Source organism: Sminthopsis crassicaudata, chromosome 1, assembly GCF_048593235.1.
Source record: "Sminthopsis crassicaudata isolate SCR6 chromosome 1, ASM4859323v1, whole genome shotgun sequence".
Taxonomy (NCBI): domain Eukaryota; kingdom Metazoa; phylum Chordata; class Mammalia; order Dasyuromorphia; family Dasyuridae; genus Sminthopsis; species Sminthopsis crassicaudata.
The window spans coordinates 41,871,300-41,896,320 of record NC_133617.1 but is presented as its reverse complement, the minus strand read 5'-3'; the positions used below and the strand labels follow the sequence as shown (position 1 = coordinate 41,896,320).

General features: G+C 38.0%; 1 protein-coding gene across 2 annotated transcripts in view; it reads right to left on the bottom strand.

Moving 5' to 3' along the window:
* The window catches only part of ADGRD1 (adhesion G protein-coupled receptor D1), a 435,558-nt gene that overhangs the window by 348,278 nt on the left and 62,259 nt on the right, over positions 1 to 25,021 (bottom strand). For both annotated transcript variants that reach the window (XM_074299712.1, XM_074299710.1), the window contains 3 exons: positions 24,856 to 24,966; positions 22,465 to 22,540; positions 7,448 to 7,589 (listed from right to left, as the gene is read on the bottom strand). In XM_074299712.1, the coding sequence (XP_074155813.1) occupies positions 7,448 to 7,589; positions 22,465 to 22,540; positions 24,856 to 24,966 (329 nt within the window). The remainder of the gene's footprint in view (positions 1 to 7,447; positions 7,590 to 22,464; positions 22,541 to 24,855; positions 24,967 to 25,021) is intronic.

The window sequence follows — 25,021 nt, the reverse complement described above, 5'->3', positions numbered from 1 at the left end:
ACTTTGCAGGCCAGCTAGAGAAGCCACCAATCTATAGTGAAGATAATAGTGATTTGAATACATTTGTGCAATCATTAAAAATATGACTAAAATGACTTTTCCACCTCATCCACAGAAGCTGATTCTAAGACACCCATTCCTCCATTGGGATGTACTGGAGCCTTCATCTTGGGATGCTCTTGCTGAGACAACACTATCTCAATGAACTCTCCTTTCTTGGTCCTATGACTCTGCTCCCTGAAAGAATGAACCTTCTCCTCTTTCTTGTGCAATCTACAGTTACAGTTCCTCCACATTCCTCTTGACATCTGCTGTGATTTACCAGGTCCTTTCCCATCCCTTCTCAGCAGATGTGCTTAACAAAGGCAGCATCATGTGATGAGAGCTTGGGCTAAGTATATTCACAGCTCCACTTGCCAAATGGTTGTGTTTCCATCAGCCAGAATAGACGTTCAGCCAAATTCATGAAGATTTTGAGACCTTCATGGAAATTACAGAATCATAGAACATTACAGAATCAACAAACATACAAATGCAGAATCCAATCCCCTTTTTGTGAAAAATAAGTAAACTGAGGCTCAGGGAGGTTAAATGACTTGGAGCTAGAAGAAAGCTCAGAAGATATCTAGGTAAAACATTGGACCAGAAGTCCTGAATTCATATCCTGCCTCCCTGCTGTCCTATATAGGACACTGACCAAGTCACTTAACAAGCCTCCCTGCTGTCCTTTCCACCATGCTATCTTTAAGAAGGTCACATTCATTCTCACCTGATGTGTTCCTTTCAGATGTCACAGGTCAGATTATCATGGTTAAGATTTGTCCTTGTGAAGTTTCATGCTATTTGCTTTGATTGCTCCCCTCCAATTCACAGAACCGTAGCTCCTGACAGTTAGGAGGGACCTCCAGGACCATTTTTTATGAACCATCCCTTAGCATGAATCCCCTCTATTATATCCTTGGCATGTGGTCGTCTAGCCTTGTTTGACAATGTCTAAAATGAGAGAATCTACTATCTCCTCAAAGCAGTCCATTACATTTTTGGATAGCTCTAGTATTAGGGAACTGGGTGGTACAGTGAATAGTCCTGTGCCTGGAGTCAGGAAAACCTGAATTCAAATCCAGCTTCAAACACTAACTAGTTGCATGACCCTGGGCCAGTCACTTAACCCTGTTTCCCTCAGTTTCCTCATCTGTAAAATGAGCAGAAGGACATGGCAAACCACTGCAGTATCTCTGCCAAGAAACTCCCAAATGGGATCGTAGAAAGTCATACATGACTGAACAACAAAGTTATTAGGAAGTTTTTCCTGACATGAAATCAGAAATGTACTTCTCTAAAAATTATCCCCATTTTTTCTACTTTTATCCACTAGAGTCAAGTGAAATACCTCCAATCCTCTTCTTCACAATGATCCTTAAAACATTGAAAACAAAAAAGATTTCCCTTTCTTGGGTCTTCTCTTATCTAAGATTACCACTTACTTTCCCAAGCCTCACACTTTCTTCCTTGTGTTCCTCAGTCAAGACCCTCCATCTGCTAACTCCAAGTGTGACCAATGGCCATCCTCCATGCATGGAAAGCTCTTCCTCCTTATCCCCATCCCTTCTTTTCTCTAGTTTCCTTTAAGTCCAACCAAAATCCTACCTCTCCGAGAAACCTTTTTGACCATTTTGATACTCCCTAATGCTGATGTCATCCATCTATTAATCATCTCCAATCTATCCTGTACATATCTTGTGACCCAAAGGCCTATATGTAGTTGTTTGCATTTGTGTTTCCCCTCACTGTGAACTCCCAAGAGCAGAGACTGTTTCTTGCCCTTTTTGTAAACCCAGGATTTCACAGTGCTTAGTAGGTGTTTAATAAATGTGCATGAGTTGATCGACTCACACGGAATGATTCCTATTGCTGGTATCCAATTTGATTCTATTAAATTTCAACAAATATGTCTCCTAAGCATCTAAGGATAAGGTACTGTGATGGGCATCAGGGACATAGATCCAAATGCAAACACCACACAGCCCCTGCCCTAGCCTCCCACATGATACGGTTTAGTAACTACTGGTGGATGGATGGAGCATCCAAGATTGACTGATTCTCAAGGCACTCGAATTCTAGCAAGGGAATCCAATAAGGACTTAGGTAAACAAAAACTGTGAGATGTTCCAAGTATTTTTGTTGTAGCTGGCAGAATACTAACAACTGGGTGAATCCTGCAGAACATGGAGAACAGAGTCAAGGCTTCCAGGGGTGTCAGAAGATAGAGATGAAGAAGAAAGATATTTCAGGCATGGGGGACACATGCAAAAGTTACAGATGGGAGATTGAATGTCATATAGCTCAAGCAGGCCAATTTGGCTGAAACTGGGAGAGTGGGAGGGAGGTAATGGGAAATCAGACTGATTTCCCATTTCACATTTCTGAAATACTCAAACCATCGCCAATGCTTTGTGTTCGCCAAAAGCAGAGCTGCCTTTGCTCTGCCTGAAACTCCATATGGTGGTCATTTTTAGCTTGTGTTAACTCATCTCTCCGGGGCTCCCAAGCTCTCCTACCCCCAGATGATACACTTGATGTCAGTAGGTGTCTGTGAATTATATGCACTCTCCCCTGCTTTCTAGTTCTTCTCTGTGGTATTAAAAAAAAAAAAAAAAAAGAATTCTAGTGAACTGCCTGACTTCCTAGGTCCTGTTCTGAGCTCCATCTTTCCATCAGGCAATTGTTCTCCCTTCCCATCTCAGGGATCATAGCTGAGGCTGGGGACTGCTGGGAACTGGGTTTCCCTCATCATAGGCTGGGACAGGCAGCTATTTTCCTCTCTTGACTAGGCAATGTTCAACCTCAAAATCCCCAGGGTAAGGTTTCTATTGCCTTTAAAAAGAGCCACTCCCTCCTTTTATATATTCAAGATTACAGGCTTGCAATGTTTGAATTCTGTTCTATAATTTCCTTAAGAGCCACTAAAAATGCCCAACTTGGTGCTCTGACAAACTTTTCCAATGCTTCCAATCCTGAAAGAAGGCATTCTTGCTTCCCTATAAGCAATTGTAACATTTCAAGGGATTTCATTCAACTGGAGGCTGAGAAATTCAATGCAATACAATATTAGCAAATAAATCATATTAATAAAAATAATTAATATGAAGCACCTACTATGTGCTGGGGATACCAACCCATTCCTGCTCTAGGCCAAATTATTATCCTGTTAATTGTCAGAAATGAGAAAATCCAACATTCCTCTTTTAAGCAAGAGGACTCCAGCTCAGAGGTAATGCATCCATGCATCCTAAACAAGCTGTAATGAATGCATTGTACCTATAGTCACCTCAACTATTTTTCATCCTTTCTATCAATAAACATTAAGCACTTACTAAGTGCCAGGTACTCTATTAAGTGCTAGGGATAAAGAAAGAAGCAAAAGTAAGTCTCAACCCACAAGGAGCTTATAATCTAAATTATTAACATGTAAAACATTTGCTGAACAGGCCCCTCAGCTGGGGCTGTCTGAACGGACTATGGCATATGAATAGGATATGATAGAATGATGTGTCTAGAAAGGATGAATATGAGGAATTTAGAGAAACATGGGAAGACATTTATGAACAGATGCTGAGAGAAATAGAGGAAATCACTCCACATGTGTAAGTGAAAAGAATTCTAAGGATGCTGACCTCTGAGTAACCAGCTCGGCCAATTTTGGGATGAAAGCCCACGTAACACAACATGGTGCCCTCCTATAGACAATGTTAGAGCTCCAAAGGGACAGTGTTGCAGACAATATCAGCCATGTTTATTGTATTGATTTTTGTTTAACTATTCATCTCTGAGTGTGGCGTGTTTGTCATTCTTTCTAGTGAGTGACTTGAATTAAATTAAATGTACATATCTACACAACCAATACCCTTATCTTCTTCACTCATTAGATAATGATAACTACTTTTTTATAGTTTTTAGGGTTTTCAAAGAACTATATAAATATGATCTTATTTAATCTCAACAACTCTGGGAAATGTATTCTGTTAGGATCCCTATTTTATAAAGAAGGAAACAAAAGTGATTAGAAGTTAAGTGACTTACCCGGACTCATACAGCCAAAAAAAATTTAAATTCAGGTCTTCTTGAAGGTCAGAAACTCTATTCACTGCTGAATTCTATGATTCTTTTGTTAAAAGGGAATATGTGGTGGTGTAGTGGATAGAGCACCAGCCCTGAAGTCAGGAAGACCTGAGTTCAAAAATGACCTTAGACATTTAACACTTCCTGGCTGTGTGATCCTGGCAAGTCACTTAACCCCAATTGGCTCAGCCAAAAAAAAGGGGGGGGGATGGGCAAATATTAGACATGAGTGGGAGAGATTGTCTAGAAGTAATTGTGATGCAAGAACAGCATCAATAAACCTTGTGGATTTTGTTTTAAAAAATAAAACATTCTTAGGTAATCATCTATCAAAAAGATAATTATTTATTTAGCAATACTGTGTTCCAAGCTCAGTCATGCTAACATATATGTTTTTGATCAAATACAAACACATGCATGTATACACATACCATCCTATCATGTTACCTAAAGTAACAAGAAATTCTACTGTTTATTGAAAATATTAAGAATAACAGTCACACAAAAATTGAAAATGAATATGCAAAATTGTAAGGAGCAAGCTTGATCCCAAAGAAGAAATATAAGATGATACCTCCCCTTTTTCCTTTCTAAAGACAGGGGTGGATAAAGGGCTCCAGTTGTAGAATATTTCAGAAAATGTCAGGTGTTAGGATAATAAGGTATTGTATTGTATTGTATTGTAGGATTACAATACTTTTTTAAAATGTATTGTTCATTTTGCTTAATTCTTTGTCTTTAAAAATCTCTTTGCTATAAAAGATGGCTCTCTGAGAGGAATGGATAAAGGGAAAGATAGAAAAGTAGGTATAAAGACCAGATATATTAATAAAATCTATTTTAAAAAAAAAGATTAGTTCTTTTCTACATATCTACACAACCATTCCCATTATCTTCTTCACTCATTGAGAGATCTTGAGCAGCCCAAAATGTATTACACAGAACTGCAGCAACTAGTTTATCACTCAGAGCATTCTTAAACAAAGAAGTGGATAATCATTTCTGTTCTTTCCAGCCAAAACAAATTGCTTTACCTTGCCAGAGGCAATAAGACAAGATAATTAAGAATCAAACAGTGTTATTTCCCCAAACGTCCGTTTATGATCATTTCAAGAAACATTTACGGAAGCAGCATGATCATATTAGGCAACCTTAATCTTTTCTCAAAAGTCTTACTGCTCAGTAGTGAAACTCTGTGACCAGACTAATGGTCACCACAAACTGAGTACCACTTTTACTTGAGGACCATGATAAAACCATTCAGATGGGGCTGCTCATGATAAGATGATGCTGATTTTCACCAGTATCAATATCATCCTAGAAACTCTCTCAGTATGACCACAGAACTGTGAAATTCTAAAATGCAAGAACAAACCAGAGTCACAATATGGTAAACATTGTAAAAACAAATGAAAAGGTATTATTTGCAAGTTTTACAAAAACAAACCAAATCATAGTTATGTAATAGGATTCCAAAAAATATGTCAGGGAGTACTATTATTGCATGCAGATGTGGCAAAAACAGTCAAAGTGTTAGTAATATGGAAATATCACACAAAAAAAAACAAACCAACTGGTCTGATTTCACAAGAACAAAGCAGATAACAAGATGTCAGGCATTGCCAAAACAAACCAAAGAGGCACAATATGGTGAGTATTGCCAAAACAAACTAAAGTGAATTAATATCTCATGGGTTATAAAAACAATGTTTAATAACATGGTGGGCAACGCAAAACCAAACTAATATATTAATACCATGAGCATCATTAAAAGCAAACCAAAAGGTAACAATATAGGAAACACCACAAAAACAAACTTAAGGGTACTAATATTTCAGACATCACAAAAAAGAAACTAAAGGATAATAATATAGTGTGCATCTCCAAGACAAACCAATTGATGACAACATGATGGGCATTACAAGAATAAATCAAAGGATACTAACACTATAGACACTGCAAAAGCAAACCATAAGCAACAACATGATAGGCAATGTCAAAACCAACCAAAGTGTATTAATACTTTGGGAATTGAAAAAATAAATTTGTCCTCAAAACAAACCACAGATTGCATGGTGGACATTGTAAAAAGAAAATAACCAAGTAATATTAAACTTTGAGAATTACAAAAACAAACCAAATTTAAAAATGATAACATGGAAGGCATTGTTAACAAAAAAAAAAAAATTAATATTTTGGGAATTGCAAAAACACAAACCTAACCCCAAAAGAAACCCAGGGTGACAACATGGTAGACATTACAAGAAACCAACCAAATAGTATTAATACTTTGGGAATTACAAAAACAAAGCAATCCTCAAAACAAACCACAACGATGGGCACTATAAAAGCAAAAGCAAAAAACAAACAAAAAGCAAATTGTATTAATACTTTGGAAACTATAAAAACTAACCAGGCTAAAAGGTGACAACATGGCAGGCATTGTTAAAAAAAATAACCAAAAGGTATTAATATTTTGGGAATTGCAAAAAACAAACCTAACCCCAGAACAAACCACAGGATAACAACATGGCGGAAATTGTAAAAAACCAGCCATACATTATTAATTCTTCCAGAATTACAAAAACAAACCACAGGGACTTAATAGATATTATTTTTAAAAGAGAAGGGAGGGATAACTAATACTTTGGAAATTGCAGAAATAAGCATCCTCAAAACAAACCACATGACAACATGGTGGGCATTGTAAAAAACCAAGCAAACTGTATTAACACTTTGGAAATCACAAAAACAAAACAATCCTTAAAACAAACCACAGGGTGACAACATTAGCGGACACTGTGGGTGGAAGAAAAAAACACAACCAAACAGCATTAATACTTTGTAAATAGCAAAAACAAAACAACCCTTAAAATAAACCATAAGATGATAGTATAGTGGACGTTGTAAAAAAAAAAAAAAAAAAAAAAAAAAAAAAAAGTAAATAATATTAATATTTTGGGAATTACAAAAACTAACCAAACTAAAAGGTGACAACATGGCAGGCATTGTTTAAAAATAAAACAATGACAGCAACTCAAAGTTATTAATACTTTGGGAATTGCAAAGACAAAACAATTCTTAAAACAAACCATAGGGTGACAATATGGCGAAAATTATTAAAAAAAAGAAGAAAAGCAAATAGTACTAATGTTTTGGGAATTACAAAAACTAACCAAACTAAAAGGTGACAACATGACAGGCATTGTTTGAAAATAAAACAATAACAGCAACTCAAAGTTATTAATACTTTAGGAATTGCAAAAACAAACCAATTCTCAAAATAACCAAAGGATGACGAGACAACGGACATCGTTATAAAACTTACCAGGGTGTGTGTGAGCCGTATAGTGATCAGAGGTGATCCTGACAAGTTCTGGGATAGCATCGGTGGTGGTTCTACCTTCAGAGAAATAAGGTGACTGGTAGCTATTATCAAGTGCCTTTTGTAGTTGGTTGCCTCAATAATCCTTGAAAGTAAATGACAATAAATAGAAAATTATTACAAACTGTACAAAAGATGGAAGTGAAAGAAAAAGCAGGTGGCTGGAACCCACTTTGAAGACTTACAGTGGATTTCTAATTATTGAGGCAGCATGGTAAAAGGAAATGAACACCAACTGCATCTAAAGAGCGAAAGTGTAAGCTTAGGCAAGCTCCTTTCCCTTTAAGAGCTTCAATGTTCTCCTCTATATAATAAAAAGGTTGAATGGAATGGACCCTTGGGTTTTTGCCAAATCTAGATCTAAGATCATATCAATGGCTTTACATTCTTTACCCTGCACTTTGCAATTTTCAAGCAAAATTCATCTTCACCAAAGATTTAAATTCCTAACTGGATACAGAATAAAGATGCAGTGAAGGCAGGAAATAATTTTGTTGTATCTTTGGCATCTCTCTTGTATATTCCTAAAACTAGTAGATTCTTGATAAGCAATTTGATAAAATATAAACTTGTTAAAATTAGAGGCTTTCTTTTCTTCTTCCTTCCTTCTTTCCTTTTTTCCTTCCTTCCTTTTTCTTTCTTTCTTCTTTCCTTTCTTTTTTTTCTTTCTTTCTTATTGTCTTTATAACTCCAGGGCTTAGAATGCATGGTAGGTACTTGATAAGTAGGCAGCTTTTTGGCTCAGTAGATAGAGTGCCAAGCCTAGAGTCAGGAAGACATTTTCCTGAGTTCAAATCTGGATTCAGGTATTTAGATTTATGACCCTGGGCAAATCATTTAACCTTGTTTGCCTCAATTTCCTCAACTGTAAAATGAGCTGAAGATGGAAATGGCCAACCATTCCAGGGTCTTTCCCAAGAAAACCCCAAATGGGATCAGAAAGAATATGATACAATTGAAAAACAATGAAACGACAACAACAAATTTAATAAATCTTGTTGATTGAATGGATCCAGTGCTTATTAAATACTTATTATATGCCAGTCACTGTGCTGAGCATTAGGGATATAAAACTGAAACAGTCCATGCCCTCAACAAGCTTCCATTCTATTCAGATAATGTTTTATCTTTTTATAAAATACAGGTTGATATTTAATCTATGTCAGATTACTTGCTGTCTTGGGGAAGGGGAAGGTAAGGAACAGAGGGAGAAAATTTTGGAACACAAAGTCTTACAAATATGAATATTGAAAACTATCTTTACATGTATTTGGAAAAATAAAATACTATTGAAAATTTTAAAACTAAAATAAATATTTATTTAGTTGAATTAAATTGAACAAAGCCACTAACCCAAAGGAAACTAAGCTTAATTCACTTTTGTTAATTAATTAAATTATTTTATTAACTAATTAAATTAATCTTTTTTCTACTGAGGGAAAGAGAAATTGTATTGATGGAATAACTCCAATAACTACTTAGGCCTGAATGATAGCCAAATATCCATATTTTCAGCTGAACAAGACAGATGACCCAGTGGAGAGAAATACTTGATCTGGAGTCAGAAAACCTGAATTCAACCAAACTCATTTCTCAGACACTTAGAACCCTCTTCCCCTGGGTTGTTGTGCAGATCAAATGAAATAATACACAGATGGGGACATAGTAGATACTTTGCTCAGTTGTCATTTTAATCATGTCTGACACTTCACAACCCCATATAGGATTTTCTTGGCAGAGAAACTGGAGTTGTTTGCCATTTCTTTCTCCAGCTCATTTTACGAATGAGGAAACTAAGGCAAATAGGGTTGGGTGACTTGTCCTTGATCGTATACAGCTAGTAAGTGTTTGAGGCCCAATTTAAACTCAGGAAGATGAATCTTCCTGACTCCAAAACTAGTGTTCTTTCCACTATGGCACCACCTAGCTGCCCCTTAGTTTTGAGCTAGATGGCCTCTAAATTCCTTCCCAAAACTAAAATTCTATGAATCTATAATTCTATCCAATGTCCCACCAAACCAGATGTTTAAAAAATGCTTATTCCATTCTTCACTTTAAAATTTGCAAAGCATTCATAATAATAATAATAAAGATTTAGATAGCACTTGCCATATGCCCGGTATTGTACTTAGTATTTTACAATTGCTATCTCATTTGATCCTTACAACAGCCATGGAAGATAGTTTTTATTATTATCTCCACTTTACAGATGAGAAAACTGAGTCACAGAGAATTTAAATGATTTGCCAAGGGTTACCCAGAAGGATTTGAACTCAGGTGTTCCCAACTAACTCCATATTGTGCCTATCACTTAGCTGCCTCTATTATTTCCACTGGTTCCTGTGTCTCCCTTCCAGAATCCAGATGTAGCACTGTCCTTCAGATAGCACCAAATTCTCCCTCGCTCCCTAACTTGAGATATCTTGTATAAGAAAACTACGGCAGATGCTATTAAATCATTACCTGGATTTTCCCCTCCATTATGCTCCATGGGTATTAAATCCCCACTGACCCAAGGAATATTGAATCACTGCTGGATGGGGTATCAGCTTCCTTTGTCACATTTCCCACTTGTCTAATTGCCATGGTGCCCTGTATTTATAGGCAGTATTGAACCATGGAAATCATGCTGGATTAGAACTGAGATCTAGGATCAAATCTCATCTCTGCCATTTCTACTGATGTGACCTTGAACCAACTGCTTATAATCCCTTAGCTTTCTCATTTGTAAAATAGTATAGGAGCAAGATTATGAATCATTTCTCATCTTTGGGAACCTGAGGTATAAGCAAGACTCAGCGTTCAATCTCCCAGTAAAAGGGACGACTCAGGGGTATCTGCTTCCGTGTCTCCTTCTCTGAAATGCTATAAATTTCTTGCATTTCTTCATTTCAACCTTTCTTGACTCAATATATCTTTCTAGGTTGATCACACACTGTAAAGTCCTTAGCACAGTGCTAGCACTAAGGAAACATTTAATCAATGTTTGTTCCCTTTCATTCCCTTTTCTTCCTCCCTTTCAAATCCTCTTTTGTGGTTCAGTCATGTCCAGTTTTTCATGATCCCAATTGGTTGTTTGATTGGTTTTTTGACAAAAATGCTAGAGCGGTTTGCCATTTTCTTCTCCGTCCCATTTTACAGATATGGAAATTGAAGTTAATAAGGCTAAATGATTTTCCCAGGCTCTCACAGCTAGTAGGTGTCTACGACTAGATTTGATGCTTTCTTGGCAAAGAGTCTGGAGTAGTTCACCATTTCCTTCTTCAGCTCATTTTACAGATGAGAATACGAGGCAAACAGAATTAAGTTACCCAAGTTGTGTAAGTTGCCCAGCTAGTCATTTACCTGAGGCTGGATTTGAATTCATGTCTTGTTGACCCCAGATCTAGAATTCTATCGACCCAGACATCTAGTCATCCTTACTGGTTTTTACTTGACCCGTATATAAAACTATTATTGTGATGTCTCATGGGCTCCTAGGAACTTTGAGTAGTCTATTTTTCTTCTCTAGATGGGTTTGCCAACATATGGATATGTGTATACATTTGGCTTAATATAGTGCTGGAACCCAGCCCATGATGTACGTGTGCCCCACACCCATCCTCCCTGTCCTTCACATAAATGTTTGTTTCCTTAAGAAGGAACAGGCCAGAGAAGCACGCTGGAGTTTCCCCGGAGTTGTAAATATGAAACATTCTCAATAAAAAAACTCCATAAAGGAAAAACACTCTTTCATCATTTATTGTGCCAAAAGAGGCCTTTTACAAAATACTGCCAAGTGTACAAGATTGCAAGGGCGGTGGTATGTGTCCTTAGGCAAAAATTACCCAGAATAGTGTCAGAGCCCCAAAATTCGGCAGAGCAATTGAGGACCACTTTGTCCCAGACAAACCACTCTACTACAATGTTACGAAGCCCTTCGTTAAGTCTAAGATCCTTAAAAGAAATGCACAAAAGAAGAATCTATAAAAATGAGCAAAACTGAGTGGAGGCAGGGATTGAGCTGGTAATTTCATTAGTATCAGGGAACTCCCAGAGGAGGAAAGGCTCTTTACTAATGCAAGGTGGTGCCTTCTTTGAAATATTTGTTTGTCCTTCACTCTTGAATATGGCCATGACATCAGAAATGATACCATGACATGCATGTGAATTGGATTTAAGTGAGGGAGGGCTGTGCAAGGTCCCCTGCCTCACTTTCCCCTCCAGAGCCATCTGGGTCCAGCAGCCAGAGATAGATCAGAATGCCTGGAAAAGGCTCCAGATCAAGTGGAAGATTTTGGTCTTTAACTAAGATTTTTAACAGGTTTCAGTTTGACTGAAACAATGCTCAATTCATGATTAAGGATAGGTAAGAAATGAGGCAGAAAATGGCTTCTTTCACCTAGTCAAAAGATAAAAAAATTAAAAAATAAAAGCTCGTTCTAGAAGGGGAACATTATCAGGGTTTCTAGCTAAAACAGAAAAAAGTTGTTATTTATATTAATTCTGAGCTAATCAGGGTTCAATGACCAAGTGGGGCTTGGCATGGGGCCTATTGTAGGTCTTCAAAGAGAACCAGAATGATTTGGATTTGAGGCTTGGTCTTAGATTTCAGCGATCAAAATATACATTTCTTTGGGCAGAGCATCCCAGATAAGGATGGAAGGGACAGAGGGAAAGGGAATAATAAATCCATTCCTTTGGGCAGAGCATTCTAGGTAAAGATGGGAGGGACCGAGGGAAAGGGAATTATAAATTCATTCCTTTAGGCATACTATTCCAGATAAGAATGGGATGGACAGAGGGAAGGGAAGGAGAATAATAAAGAAAAAGGAAAAGAAAGGGGAAAAAAGGAAAGGAAAGGAAAAAAAGCTAACTATAAAGACAGCTAGGTAGCATAGTGGATAGAGCACCAGCCCTGGATTCAGATAATTGTTAGCTATGTGACCCTGCCAGCAGTACTGGAGGTAAATCTTGAACGTTAAAGCCAGTTCTCTAGCCATTGAGAAAGAAAACCTTCCCTAATCCTTGACTAATGGCATGGGAAGCTAACCTTGGATCTCTAGACTAAAACACCAGCATACAAAATTATCTAGGGAGCTTAGGCTAGACCAGATGACCTCAGAGCTCCCTTCTAGCTGCAAGATTCTATCATTTTTATAATTAGTATTGAAGAAACAGGTGGATGTTTAGCCTGAAGAAGAGGAACTGTAGCTACCTATGTAAGCTTAGATGAGCCATGTGGAATAGTTGAGTCTTAGTTTCCTTGATTGTGAAATGAAGGCAGTTGGATAACTTGGCTACAACCTCCCTTTGGAGGTTAGCTTTCCATGCCATTAAAAAAGCATTAAGAAAGGTTTTTTCTCTCAGTGGCTTTAAAATTCAAAACTTATCTCCAATACATGCTGGCTATGTCCCTTAAACATCTCAGTGCCTAGATAGGTAGATAAATGACCTGTTCAGGGTCACACAGCTAACAATTATCTGAGATCTAAATCTATAACCTTAAGATTTGGAAAGACTAAGAGACCATTCTTTAAGCACTCACAGTCAAGGAAACCAGACCTCAGAAGTACCAAATAATTTGTGTGAGCTCACACAAGAAACAAATAGCAAAGTGAGAATTTTCTCTAGGGCCAAATACCCCCCAGTTTCTTCAATGGAGGTATTCAAGCAAAGGCTGGATAATCACTTGTCAGAGGATGTCATGGAGGGGCGTTTGTCCAGGCCTCAGTAGGACTGGATGGCCTCTGGGGTCTCTTACAATTAATTCTAAGGTTCTGTGATTCTGTCTTCGGTTCCTTGGGGCCATAGAGTTATTAAAGAGAATGACACAGAAAGCAACTCACTGACTATTTTATAGGACCAGAGCTCTAAAACATGTTTTTATAGCTCAGTGAAATTAGAATTAGGTGACATATTTCATGAAATAGACCTGTTTTCTCAAGTCAGGTGAATTGTATTTTCTTTTAAAAAATAACCTTTTTCAAATTACTCTTTGGAATCTTTTTTTTATTTTGAGGATGAACTGAATCTTCACCATGGATTTTGCTGGCCATACCTTCCCTATCATAAATCTCCAGTTCTCCTGGCATAGGGCCTGGTACAGAGTAGGCAACTAATAAATTTCTGTTGATTGATGGATTCCCACAAGAGTCAGGGACCACCTACCAAAGTGTTCTGGGAAAGCTTTTTCTGCTCCCCACCCTAAATGCCTTTTTTTCAACCTCTCTCTGCTGGCAAAAATCCCACAATTGGGATTTTATTTCTCAGGGCTTTTGGAACAGAGTGCTAAGAGGGGGTTTTAGTAAGACAAGTATTTGAATCCTACTTCTGAGGTTAAGTTGGTCCTCTTCCAAAAATGAAGGATGAACAACAATAACAGATGAGATTCACTAGTAAAGTGGTCCTGAGTAAATGACTTAACCTCTCACCATTTATTAAGTACCTAGTACGTGCCAGGCCCTGTGGTAAAAACAAAGAAATGGGGGGAAGAGAGGGAAGGAGAGAAGGCTGAGTCCCTGTTCTCACGTAGCTCACAGTACAACAGATCTGTACAATATAAAAAGGGGTTACTCTTGAAGGCACAAAGAGTAAGGAAAACTGAGAAAGACTTCTTGCCAAAAGTGGGGGTGTAGCTGAGACTTGAAGAAAGCCAAGAGGCAGAGATGAGGAGGGAGAGATGGGGGTCAGCCAGTGACAAAAAAGAGACAGACTGCCATATTTCAGGAGCAGTAAGGTCACCATATAGCAAAGTATGTGGAGGAGGAGAAGGTATAAGAATCCTGGAAAGGTAGGGACAGATTATGAAGCCAAATAGAGGAGTTTTCCTTTGCTCCTGGAGGCAACAAAAACTAGAGTTTATTGAATGGGGAGTTGACATAGTCTGAAGTTAAGGAAGGTCACTGACAGCTGAGTGTTTGGATGCACTGGAGCAGGGAAAAACTTCAGGCAAAGAAACTAAGCAACAAGGAAGGGGATGAAGCTCTAGACTAGGTGAGTGTGGTCAGTTGCAACCTTGTTTTTTCACCTGTAAAATTGGGATAATAATAGGACCTATTTTCAGAGTTGTTATAAAGATCTAATGAGATAACTTATGTAAAACACTTTGCAAATCGAAAAATATAATCTGTCATTGTTGTTATCTGCAAAATTAAATCTCTTTCTGCTGCCTCTCTGCAGCTAGTCAATTAGCATTTATTAAACACCTACTATGTTATCACTTACGGCCAATCACGCCTCTTCCACCTATCTTAAGGGCTATAATGAGGATCAAATGATAATTATTATTGTAGCTAGGTAACACCATGGATAGAGAACCAGAAGACTTTCATTCCAATTTAACCCAAAACACTAAAGCTGTATGACCCTGGAAAAGTCACTTAACCTGTCTGCCTCAGCTATCCCCCTGGAGGAGTAAAGGAAGCATAGAAGATTTTCCCCACCATCATCATTTTAATCCAAGCTCGTTTGGGTAATTGTACAAGTACAAGAAGTAGTAGAGGAAAAAAATGAGAAAATGTGCCCTGCTCCCTCCCTGGCAGAGGTGGAAGACTTTGGGTGTATTGTCACTGCACGCATAGTTAGACTCAGTTGATGTGTTGATCAACAAAATTAATGTGTTGATTAATTTTGTGGAATTGCTTTTTTTCCCTCTTTCATTTCTTGAAAGAAATTCAGGTCATACTTTGTTACAAGTTGCAACTGAGTAAGGGAAGGAGAAAATATAATAATCAGAAATGAAAGTGACATAAAAATAAAATTTTTAATAAAGTGCAGAGAAGAATCATTCTTGTTCAGTCATATCCGACTATCTGTGACCCCATTTGGGATTTTCTTGGCAAAGATACCAGAGCATTTTGCTATTTCTCTTCTCTTGCTCATTTTATAGATGAGGAAAACAGGGCAAACAGGATAAAGTGACTTGCCCAGGATCACACAGCTAGTAAGTATCTGAGGCTGGATTTGAACTCATCTTTCCTGACTCCAGGTCCAGCACTCTATTCACTGCACTACTTAGCATTTATTAAGCACTTATTATGTGCCATTTTATGATGGGCTCTAAGATTCAGAGAGGTACCAACATGACTTCTGATCAATCAATAAGAAAAATAACCAGTCTCAAGGACATCATAAGTAGTTTTTGCACTCAAGCATCATTCAGCAAGTCAACTGGCATCTAATAAATAATTATCATGTCAGCTAGTCAACTAACATTTATTAAGCACCTACTATATACCAGTCAATGGGATAAATACTGAGGAGCCAAAGAAGACAAAACTTAGCTTTTTATATTCCAGACAAGCAACATGAAGCACACACTAGGACAAACAGATTGAGTAGTGGAGGGGCTCATCTATGATGATAACTGGCAAAGTTCCAGTCACCCTTCCCTAGTGATGGCTTTGCCCAAAGAGACGTTTAGTCTAAAAGAGGGATTGCATCAGGAATCGCCTCCTCAAGGAGCTTCCAAAAATCGAATGTGTCCCCAGGTGAGGAAGCTGAAGGGAAGCCAAAGTGATAGGATTCTACCCTTCCAGTTGCACAGAACAGTAGGCAACAAGGAACAGCCCTCTCAGTGGTCTACCTAGCAAACTGGGAGTATTCTGAGAAAGGGAAATAATTAGAATAATAATTCCAGGAGCTGACAGTAGATGCAACTATGGGAACGCTAAATTAGTGTTAAAGAATCTTTCTGCAAAGGGAGACAATGTGGGCCAGGGAAAATCAGACCGGCTCTGAACTCAAAGACCTTGGCTCAAATTCTCTCTCTGATATTTGGGGCCTGTGTGACTTAGGGCAAGCCATCTAACAATCCTTACCTCAGTTTCCTTATTTGTAATTGGAAAGAATTAGCTTGGATGCCTCTGAGAACCCCTTAAACTCATTATCTCTAATCCAGTTTACCAATTATATGACTCAGGACCCCACAAAGTGTGTTTTGGAATAAAAGACACTAAAATTTTGTGATTATAGGACTACAGATTCACAGGTTGGCAGTGACTGTGAAGACCACAACTTCTAAGCATATCTTAGTAGAAATTCCCTTATCTCATGCTCAACTTAAAGGCAACCTCTCCCATGAAGCCTTCTGTGATTTCCTCCATGTATATAATGCCTTTTCCTCACAGTGCTTTACTTAGCAACTTCCAAGTGCAATTAAACAATTGATTCAATTCAGGAGCAGTAGAATGGCTAGAACATTGGCTCTGAAGACAATAGGACCTGAGTTCAAATTCAGTCTCAGACATTTAACACTAACTCCAATTGCCTCATCAAAAAACAAACAAACAGCAACAATAAAAAGATCTGACTCAACTCAATGGACATTTATTAAATATTTGCTTTTTGCAAGGCCCCATACTAGGCACAAAGACAAAAATAAAATACTCCCTGTCCTTAAGGAACTTATATTTATACTGAAAGAATTCAACATGTACACAGATAGACAAATCCAACATATACAGAGTTAGACAAAATTATTTTAACAGTGAGAGATTATTAACAATAAGGAAATTAGGAAAGGCCTTAGGGAGGAGGGGCCATCTGAGCTGTACTTTTGTGAACAGTTTTAATTATATTCTATTTTTTCCCAAATTTTATTCAGTATGGTTTTTTTTAGGTTATATTCCATTATAGGGATATCACACACACACACACACACACACACACACACACACACACACACACACACACACACACACACAGAAAAAGAAACACTGTATCTTATGTAAAGTTTGTATCTCCCCTATGCCTGGTACATGACTGAATAAAGTCAGGACTTGACAAAAATGTCTGACAAATAAGTCCTTTTGAAGATAGTCCCATAGTAAGAATGAGCTCAGTATCCTACTGAAAGGGAGAGCAGCCCACTTTGGGACAGCTCCAATTGATGGGAAGTTTTCTGGGGTTTTTTTTGGTTTCTTTCATTTTTTTCCACATGATGAGGTGAAATCTGCCCTTTGCAAAATGACTGGTTCCCATGGTAGAACACCCACAGGAAATACAGACTGACATGATTTCCTTCTGCTACCAATTACACATGTTTAGAGTCATTTTTGTCATACTCACTTCATTTATGCAATGAGCTGCCAAATCTTGCCATTCTATCTTCCATCACCTTTCTCATGTGTCCCCTTTTCTTCCCTCACACAGCCAATATCCTTTTTAAGCCCTCATTCATTCCTTCTTGCCTGGACTATTGCAATAGACTCCTAACTGGGCTACCTGACTTATGTCTCTCCATTCCAGTCCATCTTCCACATAGTCACCAAAGAGATTTTCCGAGAACATGTCAAACTTTCTGCCCTTTTAATAAACTCAATTGATTCTGACTAATTCCAAGATCAAATATTACAAACTCCTCTGTTTGCCATTTATAGCTTTTCACAATCTGTCCTTATCCAACCTTTCCAACTTTATTAGATAACTTCCCCCTGTACACTCAATAATCAGTTCATAAAAGCGAGTTTCTTGACATTCATCATACACGATACTTCATTTACAATCTCCATGCCTTTGCACCGGCAGCCCCATAGCAAGTATGTCCTCCTTCTTCTCCTCCATCTCATGTTTTCTTTCAAGATCCAACTTAACTGTCAGCTTATGCGTGAAACCTTTTCGGTTCTCCCATCTGCTAGGATCTTTTCCTAACAAGGTTACATTCTACATGCTTTGGATATAGCCATGTTTCTGCCTCCATTTTCAAATTTGTAAGCTCTTTGAAAAAAGAGACAATATCACATATTTCTTTAAAACCCAAAATAGACTTGGCACAGAATGCATGTCTAACAAAAAAATGCTCAGGGGTGATGTTGTTGATGGTTCTGGGCCCTACTTCCCAAAACAGTTGATTGGTAAGTGTATGGAAAATGTGAAATAATTTAGCTTTATCAAAGCTTCATTTACAATTTGCTGTAGAAAAGATCAGCTTACTTTCTAAAAGTCAAATAGTTGACAAATGCCCTCTGTTTGTTTTCCTGTGGATCTATTTCCTACATGTGCAAAGATGGCTAAGAACTCATTACAATTTTAATCCTCAAGGTTATCACTCTAGAATCATGGGATCCCACAGCTGAAAGGCACTTCCAAAACTATCCAGCCTAATGTCCATCTCAGTTCAAATCTTCACTGTCATATCCCCAACAAGTGACCATCCACTCAATCTTTGTTAGAAGACCTCTATCGGAGGAGAGCCGAATGCCATATTATTTTTGGTTATTCAATAGTACTAACTATTTTTTAAAAAGTTTTAAGAGGTCATCCACCATGTCTTAGAGTTCATAACATTATATGATGGAAAGAACAAGAAGAATTCAAGATACTTGGGTTTTAGTTCTGCCTCTTATGTTTATTCATTGTATACTTTTGGACAAATCACTTAAACTCCCATAGACTCTGGTTCTCAGCTATACAATGATAGAGTTGAACTAAATGCTTTCTCAAAGTCTTTTCAGCTCTAAGACACTAGGAAAAACACCAATGAAGAAAAAATGAGAGGCATCTTTTTTTTTTAAATGTGGTGGCACAAGGAGCTCTCTGAAGGTCTCAAATCTAAAATAAAATGTCAAAAAGCTGAAAAGAGAGACACAGAACTAAGACTGGTCTAGGAGGTTCTGAATATTCTTGTACTCTTCTAACGGTTGTGTCTATGAAGTACAAGGACATGTAAAAGATAATGCTCATGAAATGGAAAGGGAAAGGGAATTTTGGAAAGATTTCTCATGCTTCAAATAATTGGTCCTGGATTTCTCAAGGAATAGTGGCAACCCAAAGTTTAATGCTATTCTCTTATGATATTATATACCATATACATCTTTAAATTTTTCATTTCATAAGATACAGGGGGGGGAGGACATCAGAATATGCCCATGGACAAATCCGTTTCTTTCCCCAGGGACAGATTTTCTTCATCTGAAAAATGAGGGACAGAATGGGATGGGACTTTTCATCTCTGATGTTCTCAGAGCTTATGAATGTTTCAAAAGGCTTAGTTTCCAATCATCCTAAGCTACTCGGACTCTCTTCCTTGCATTGATGAGAGGAAACATCTGATGGCACTTAGAAAGACTCCAAAGAGAATTATGCTTTTCTACGAGCACAGTGGATTATTTGCTAAAACCCAGGTGTGGTCTCTGGAGCTAAGGCAGATAAGCTAGCCTTTTTGTGGGAAAAAAAACATAATCTGCCACATTTCCTGCAAAGAGTACTCTTGGGGTTTTATTGCCAGACTAGAAATGGCTTTAGTCCTCTCTGTTCTAGCCCACAAAAGTTAATTTCTCATGAATTCTTGCACACTATGGTGTCATGTATAACTGATCTTAATAAATGATGCTAATATAATAACAACTGGCATATCTATAATATTTCATACATGTTATCTCATAACACCTCTGGGAGGTGAGTGTTCCTATAATTCCCATTTTACAGAGAAGAAAACAGCCTTAGAGTGAGTGATCGAGCAGGCTTCAAATCTAGATTTTCCTGATCCCAAGCCTTGTATCATTTAATTCTGTCTCATAAGACTCACAATAGTGAGGCAGTATTGATTAGTGGCTTGAGTACTGAACCTGGAGTTAGGAAACCTAAAGTTGAACCTTGAATCAGGTGATTTATATCCCTTATATCTCTTATTGTGTACAATTGTTTACCTGCTGTCTCCACTATTCAATTATGAGTTCCTTATGAGAAAAAGCTATTTTTCACTTTTCTTTGTATCCCCAGAACTTAGCACAGTGTCTGGCACACAGTATGCAAGTCATTCAAATTTCCACAGTCTCAATTTCTTCTTCTATAACATGGAGATAATCATATTCATTTTACATCCATCATAGGGTTATTGTATTGTATTGCATTGTATTGTAATAACTTTGCTAACCTTAAAACACTCTAGAAATAGAAATTATTAGTATTAATATTGTTAACAATATTAATATTATTATAAATTTATTATGTATTATTAATTCTATAATATAATTATACAATAATATAGTAAATAATAAAACAATAATAATAAAAATTAAGAATAACAATAATAATAAATGTAGACCATGAATTCTCCTAAGACAAAGATAAAGCTGAATGAGATATTTTCCATTTTTTGTTCAGAGTAGCTTTTCCCAGACCTTGGGACAAGAGCATCTATTTGAACAAGTCATCTATCATTAACCATCCCTTGAGCAAGTTAAGCAGGTATTCATCTTTATGTTTCTCACCCTTCTCTCCCAGGTATTGAAATAGAAACATGTATGCCCCAGTATTGAGCCAGTGTTGGCTTCAGAGAGAAAGAAGATCAATGAGTTTCCTGACCTCTTCCCTATCCAAATAGGCTGCTTCTAGATTTACAATTAAATTTGTATCTAATTGTTGACAAGAGATAGCATGGTATAGTGGACAGAGTCCTGGACTTGAAGCTAAAAAGAATTAAATTCAAATCCTGAGTCTGGGTAATTAGCTGTGTGTTCCTGGGCAAGTTCATAATTTCTGAATGCTTCAGGTGACTCCCTGGAACTTATCCAGTTCTAGATTAATTCTTACCTACCAAGTCATAGATGGGCAGTGGTCTGAATTGGCGGAGGGAGTTCTCTATAGCAAGAAATTCTTATACTTGAGGAATAACACTTTTGGGCTCCTCTCTCCCCCCAAAAAATTCAGTTTGATGTACTAGTTAAAGAGCAATAACAAAAAATAAAAGATGGATGAACCATATGTTCTTCTGATATTAGGAGTATTCCCAAAGTCATTTCAAACTAGTTAACTAGAACTGATTATTCAAATTTTAGTGTAAGCATTGGCACATTGGAAATTGGCAAATGCTACAGATCAAAGTTTAATTTATTGTTTTGCTAATTGCCTAGATGAAAGAAGGTGATGGAGAAAACATTAATAATACATGTTAATTTTTATTAAAACTGTGTCTGGTGTACTTTTTTGTTCAGAGCTAATTGTTTATTTACCAGCACATTGCTGATATCCTCATGATGACCAGAGAAAGCAAGGCAGCTGTAGTATATTGATTGGAGAATTTGGGGGAGGACTTATATAAGAGTTGTCCAAGATAGGTAGGCAATGAATTAACTTTGTATGAGCCGCACAATTCAAGGGGATACCCCCACTGATATTGTCACAGAAACACTGCATCTTCTACTTAACCTGTGAACAAATATTTGCTGATTGTCTACTGTGTGCCAGCCACGATGGTAGGCACTGGGTAAACAATGACAAAAAAAAGGAACAATACTTTCCAATGAGGAAACTTCATTGTGGCCACTTGTGAGCCAGAAATTGGACAAAAACATGGATGGCTTAAGAGCAGTACCCTCAGAGAAAGACTCTGGGCTTAAATCATTAGTTTCTAAAAAATTAGCCCTGGATAATGTGGCATCTAGATCTCAAAGGAGCATGGATCCTTCCTCTTTGGGTGGTTTAAAGATTTTGCACAAATAGTTTGGGAAACCCAGTTTGCAAAGCCAGGAAACCTAAATCAATGTCTCGGTGCCTTTGAATCAGCAGGAAAGCCTTCCCCTGCCCAGGATCTCCCCGCTCCTTCCCAGGAAACTCTCACAGCAATCCTTTTTGGAGAGGCCGAGGACAAGGATACTTTTATAAAGAACAAGATGACGGATTGGAAGCTTGTGGTTATCCTATTATTACTTTATGGCTGTCAGAAAGGGTCCTAATTCTATTGCCTCAGTCAGACAATAATAAATTATTCAGTCTGGCTCAAAGGCAAAATGTAATGATTTACACATAAGGCCTTGCGAAATCCTTAGAGGACTACAGTTTGTGTTTCTTTTCTTTTCTTTTCTTTCTTTTTTTTTTTTTAAAGCAGTAAGACACCTGCTCCTGTTAATCATCTCCCTGTCACTAATGGCGAAGCACAAGGCTTTGGAAGCCCAAATTATCCAGAAGTATGTACAAGCTGCCCATACCCTGATCCCCTTTCCCCTCAGGCCACAGAAATACATTCCTGGAAGACTTACTTCGTGTCAGCCGGCTGGATGCTGTTGAAACAGTGGTGCATTGTGTGATAGAGGAGACCAACAATGGTAGTCCAAGCTGAGAAAGAGCAGAGACCAAGAGTTAGCCTTTAAATCAAGGCATCTCAAAGCCAGGAAGATTTGGCTTCAAATCCCACCTCAGACACATCCTGTGATTTTACTTGTATCATCTGACTTCTCAATGGTTTAGACTAATGGGAGAAAGGCCTGACATGGTCCCAGACTTGCTGATTAAATAACAGGGCCCTTTGCACGTCTTCCTCAGGAAGGGTGAGTTCCAATGAAGAAGCGTGAAGGGAGAGCAGAGCCCCTAGCAAAGCTTGGGGAGGAGCAGGGAGTAGAGATTGCAATGCAGAGTGGTGACTCAACACTGCTTAGAGCTCCATGGTGGAATTAGCCATGCCCCTGTTACACTGGCCTGCCCAGGACAGGACGCTGGCCCTGAGATCAAGCAGGACACACCAGAGGCCTAAACCTAAGTGAGTCTGAAGCCCCATGTGAATTCCAGGACCAGCAGCAGCCAGCTGCCCTTGCAAGCTTTCGGTGACTTTTGAAAGCTCCCCCTCTACTAAGAGTTGTATGTGTATGTTTATGTGTACATGCACCTACGTTTCTGAGTTTTAATTTTTATTATTTACTTGCTGTCTGCATAGGGAGTATTTATAGCTTTTCAAGCTTGTGAGCAAGAAGACATTTGCAAGTTTTACAAGTAGCATCTAGCGTGCAAATATCCCTTATGGCTTCCGCTAGACTCCAACTCTTCTTGATGTCAGCCTTTGAAAAGTGAAATAATGTCCTGGTGATGGTTTAGCAGAGGTCACTCAGAGAGACAGACTTTGGGTATTTTTTTTCACTTTTACTTAAGCCCCATGGTTTGGGAAGAAAGCCAGGCCCTTCAAGTTATCATAAGTTCATTTTCCATGTGGATAACTGTCTAAGAACAAGGTTTGTACAGAACAGAAAGTCAAGAGGGGCACGAGGAAAAGGAAAGAAAAAAAAAGGAATTTTACACAAGCTATTTTTGGCATTTCCCAAAACCCATTTCCATATGATCTCAATTATTTTTTTTTCAGAGCACATGTGGCAGTCACAGGCCTAACCCCCCCCCCCTTCAGTTTAGAAGAGCTCAGTCATCAGAATATATCAGGTAGATCGTGCGTGGTAGGGAAACATTCTGATCACCTGGGGGTCATGGTGCCCATTGCCTTCTTTATGGAAAGTGGAAGCTTGGCAAACATCGGTGACTCTGTGTATTTGTCTATCTGTCTGAGTGATTATTGTGCTGAGTTGGAGAGATGTTAATTCATTCTCCCTCTAGCTTTATTCCATTGATTGTACCTCTGTAAAGATGCTCTTAATATCCTGTGTGATCTACAAAATGAAGGCCTCAGAGGTTGATGGCCATAGGAAGAATAATAGCAGATGGTGGAGAGCTAGGGGGATTGATTAAAATCGAGTGGACTTGGCTCCAATTGCCCTTTGATCAAGAACCTTTCATAAGCTGTCTCTCTGAGTATCTGTTTTTGCTTTTTTTTTTTTTCATCTGTTAAATGAAAGAGTTAGACTATATGACCTCAAAGGTCCTTCCCAGATCTAAATCAAATAAACTCAAAACCAAGAAGACATATCACCTCAGACACATCTTATGATTTTACTTGTATCATCTGATTTCTCATAAGTTGGCTAATTCTCTTATAAATTGCAGAACATTGGAACACAAAGTGGTCTACTACCACTCCATTTCCTCTTCTTGTTATCCTATAGAATACAGAACATTAGGATTGGAGTTAGGAAAGCCTAGTTTCAAATTCCTCGCTGACTGATACCAGCAGGTCTTATCACCTGTCTGAGTCCACTGACTTTTCTCATGAATAAAATGGAGGTGTTAATAAGGAACTTGTAAATGGCAAAGTCAGGATTCAAACTTAAGGCATCCCAAAACAGCAGACTTTCTATTATACAACATAAGGCAATTTTTCTTCATAAAGAAAACAGGAAGAATTATTTTTCACCCTGTTCCTGAGAAGAAAACCAAGACAAAGAAATGAAGTGGCTTGATCAAGTTACCCAATTATTTCCTGGCCTAGCCATAATTAGCATATGGATTTTTTGATTCCTCATGCCCTTTTCATGCTACAAGATGCGTCATCAAAAGAACCCCGATTTGCATTAGAAAAAATAATACATCATTAGCATTTTGATCAATCACAGAATTTCCCTAGATTTTAGAAACAAATTTCTCTGGAGGTCCAAGAAAGTTTGACAATGTTGTAGCCTCTTCCTAAAAACCTTTCAGATGAGAATAAAGGGTAGAGATTGAGAAAGTTGCTGAGTCTGCCCAGCCATGGATTTTCTTGTACAATCATGACTTACCTTTGCTATGGAAGGCCTCCCGAGGAATCTCAATGTAGCTCTGTCCCTGGGTGGGGAAGCGGTAGTGATAAGAAGTCATTGTCTCGGGGGGCACTTTGGCCAGCGAATACTCTGAAAGCACAAACCAGCCAAGAGGAAGATAAAAATCAATAACCTTTACTGCCCG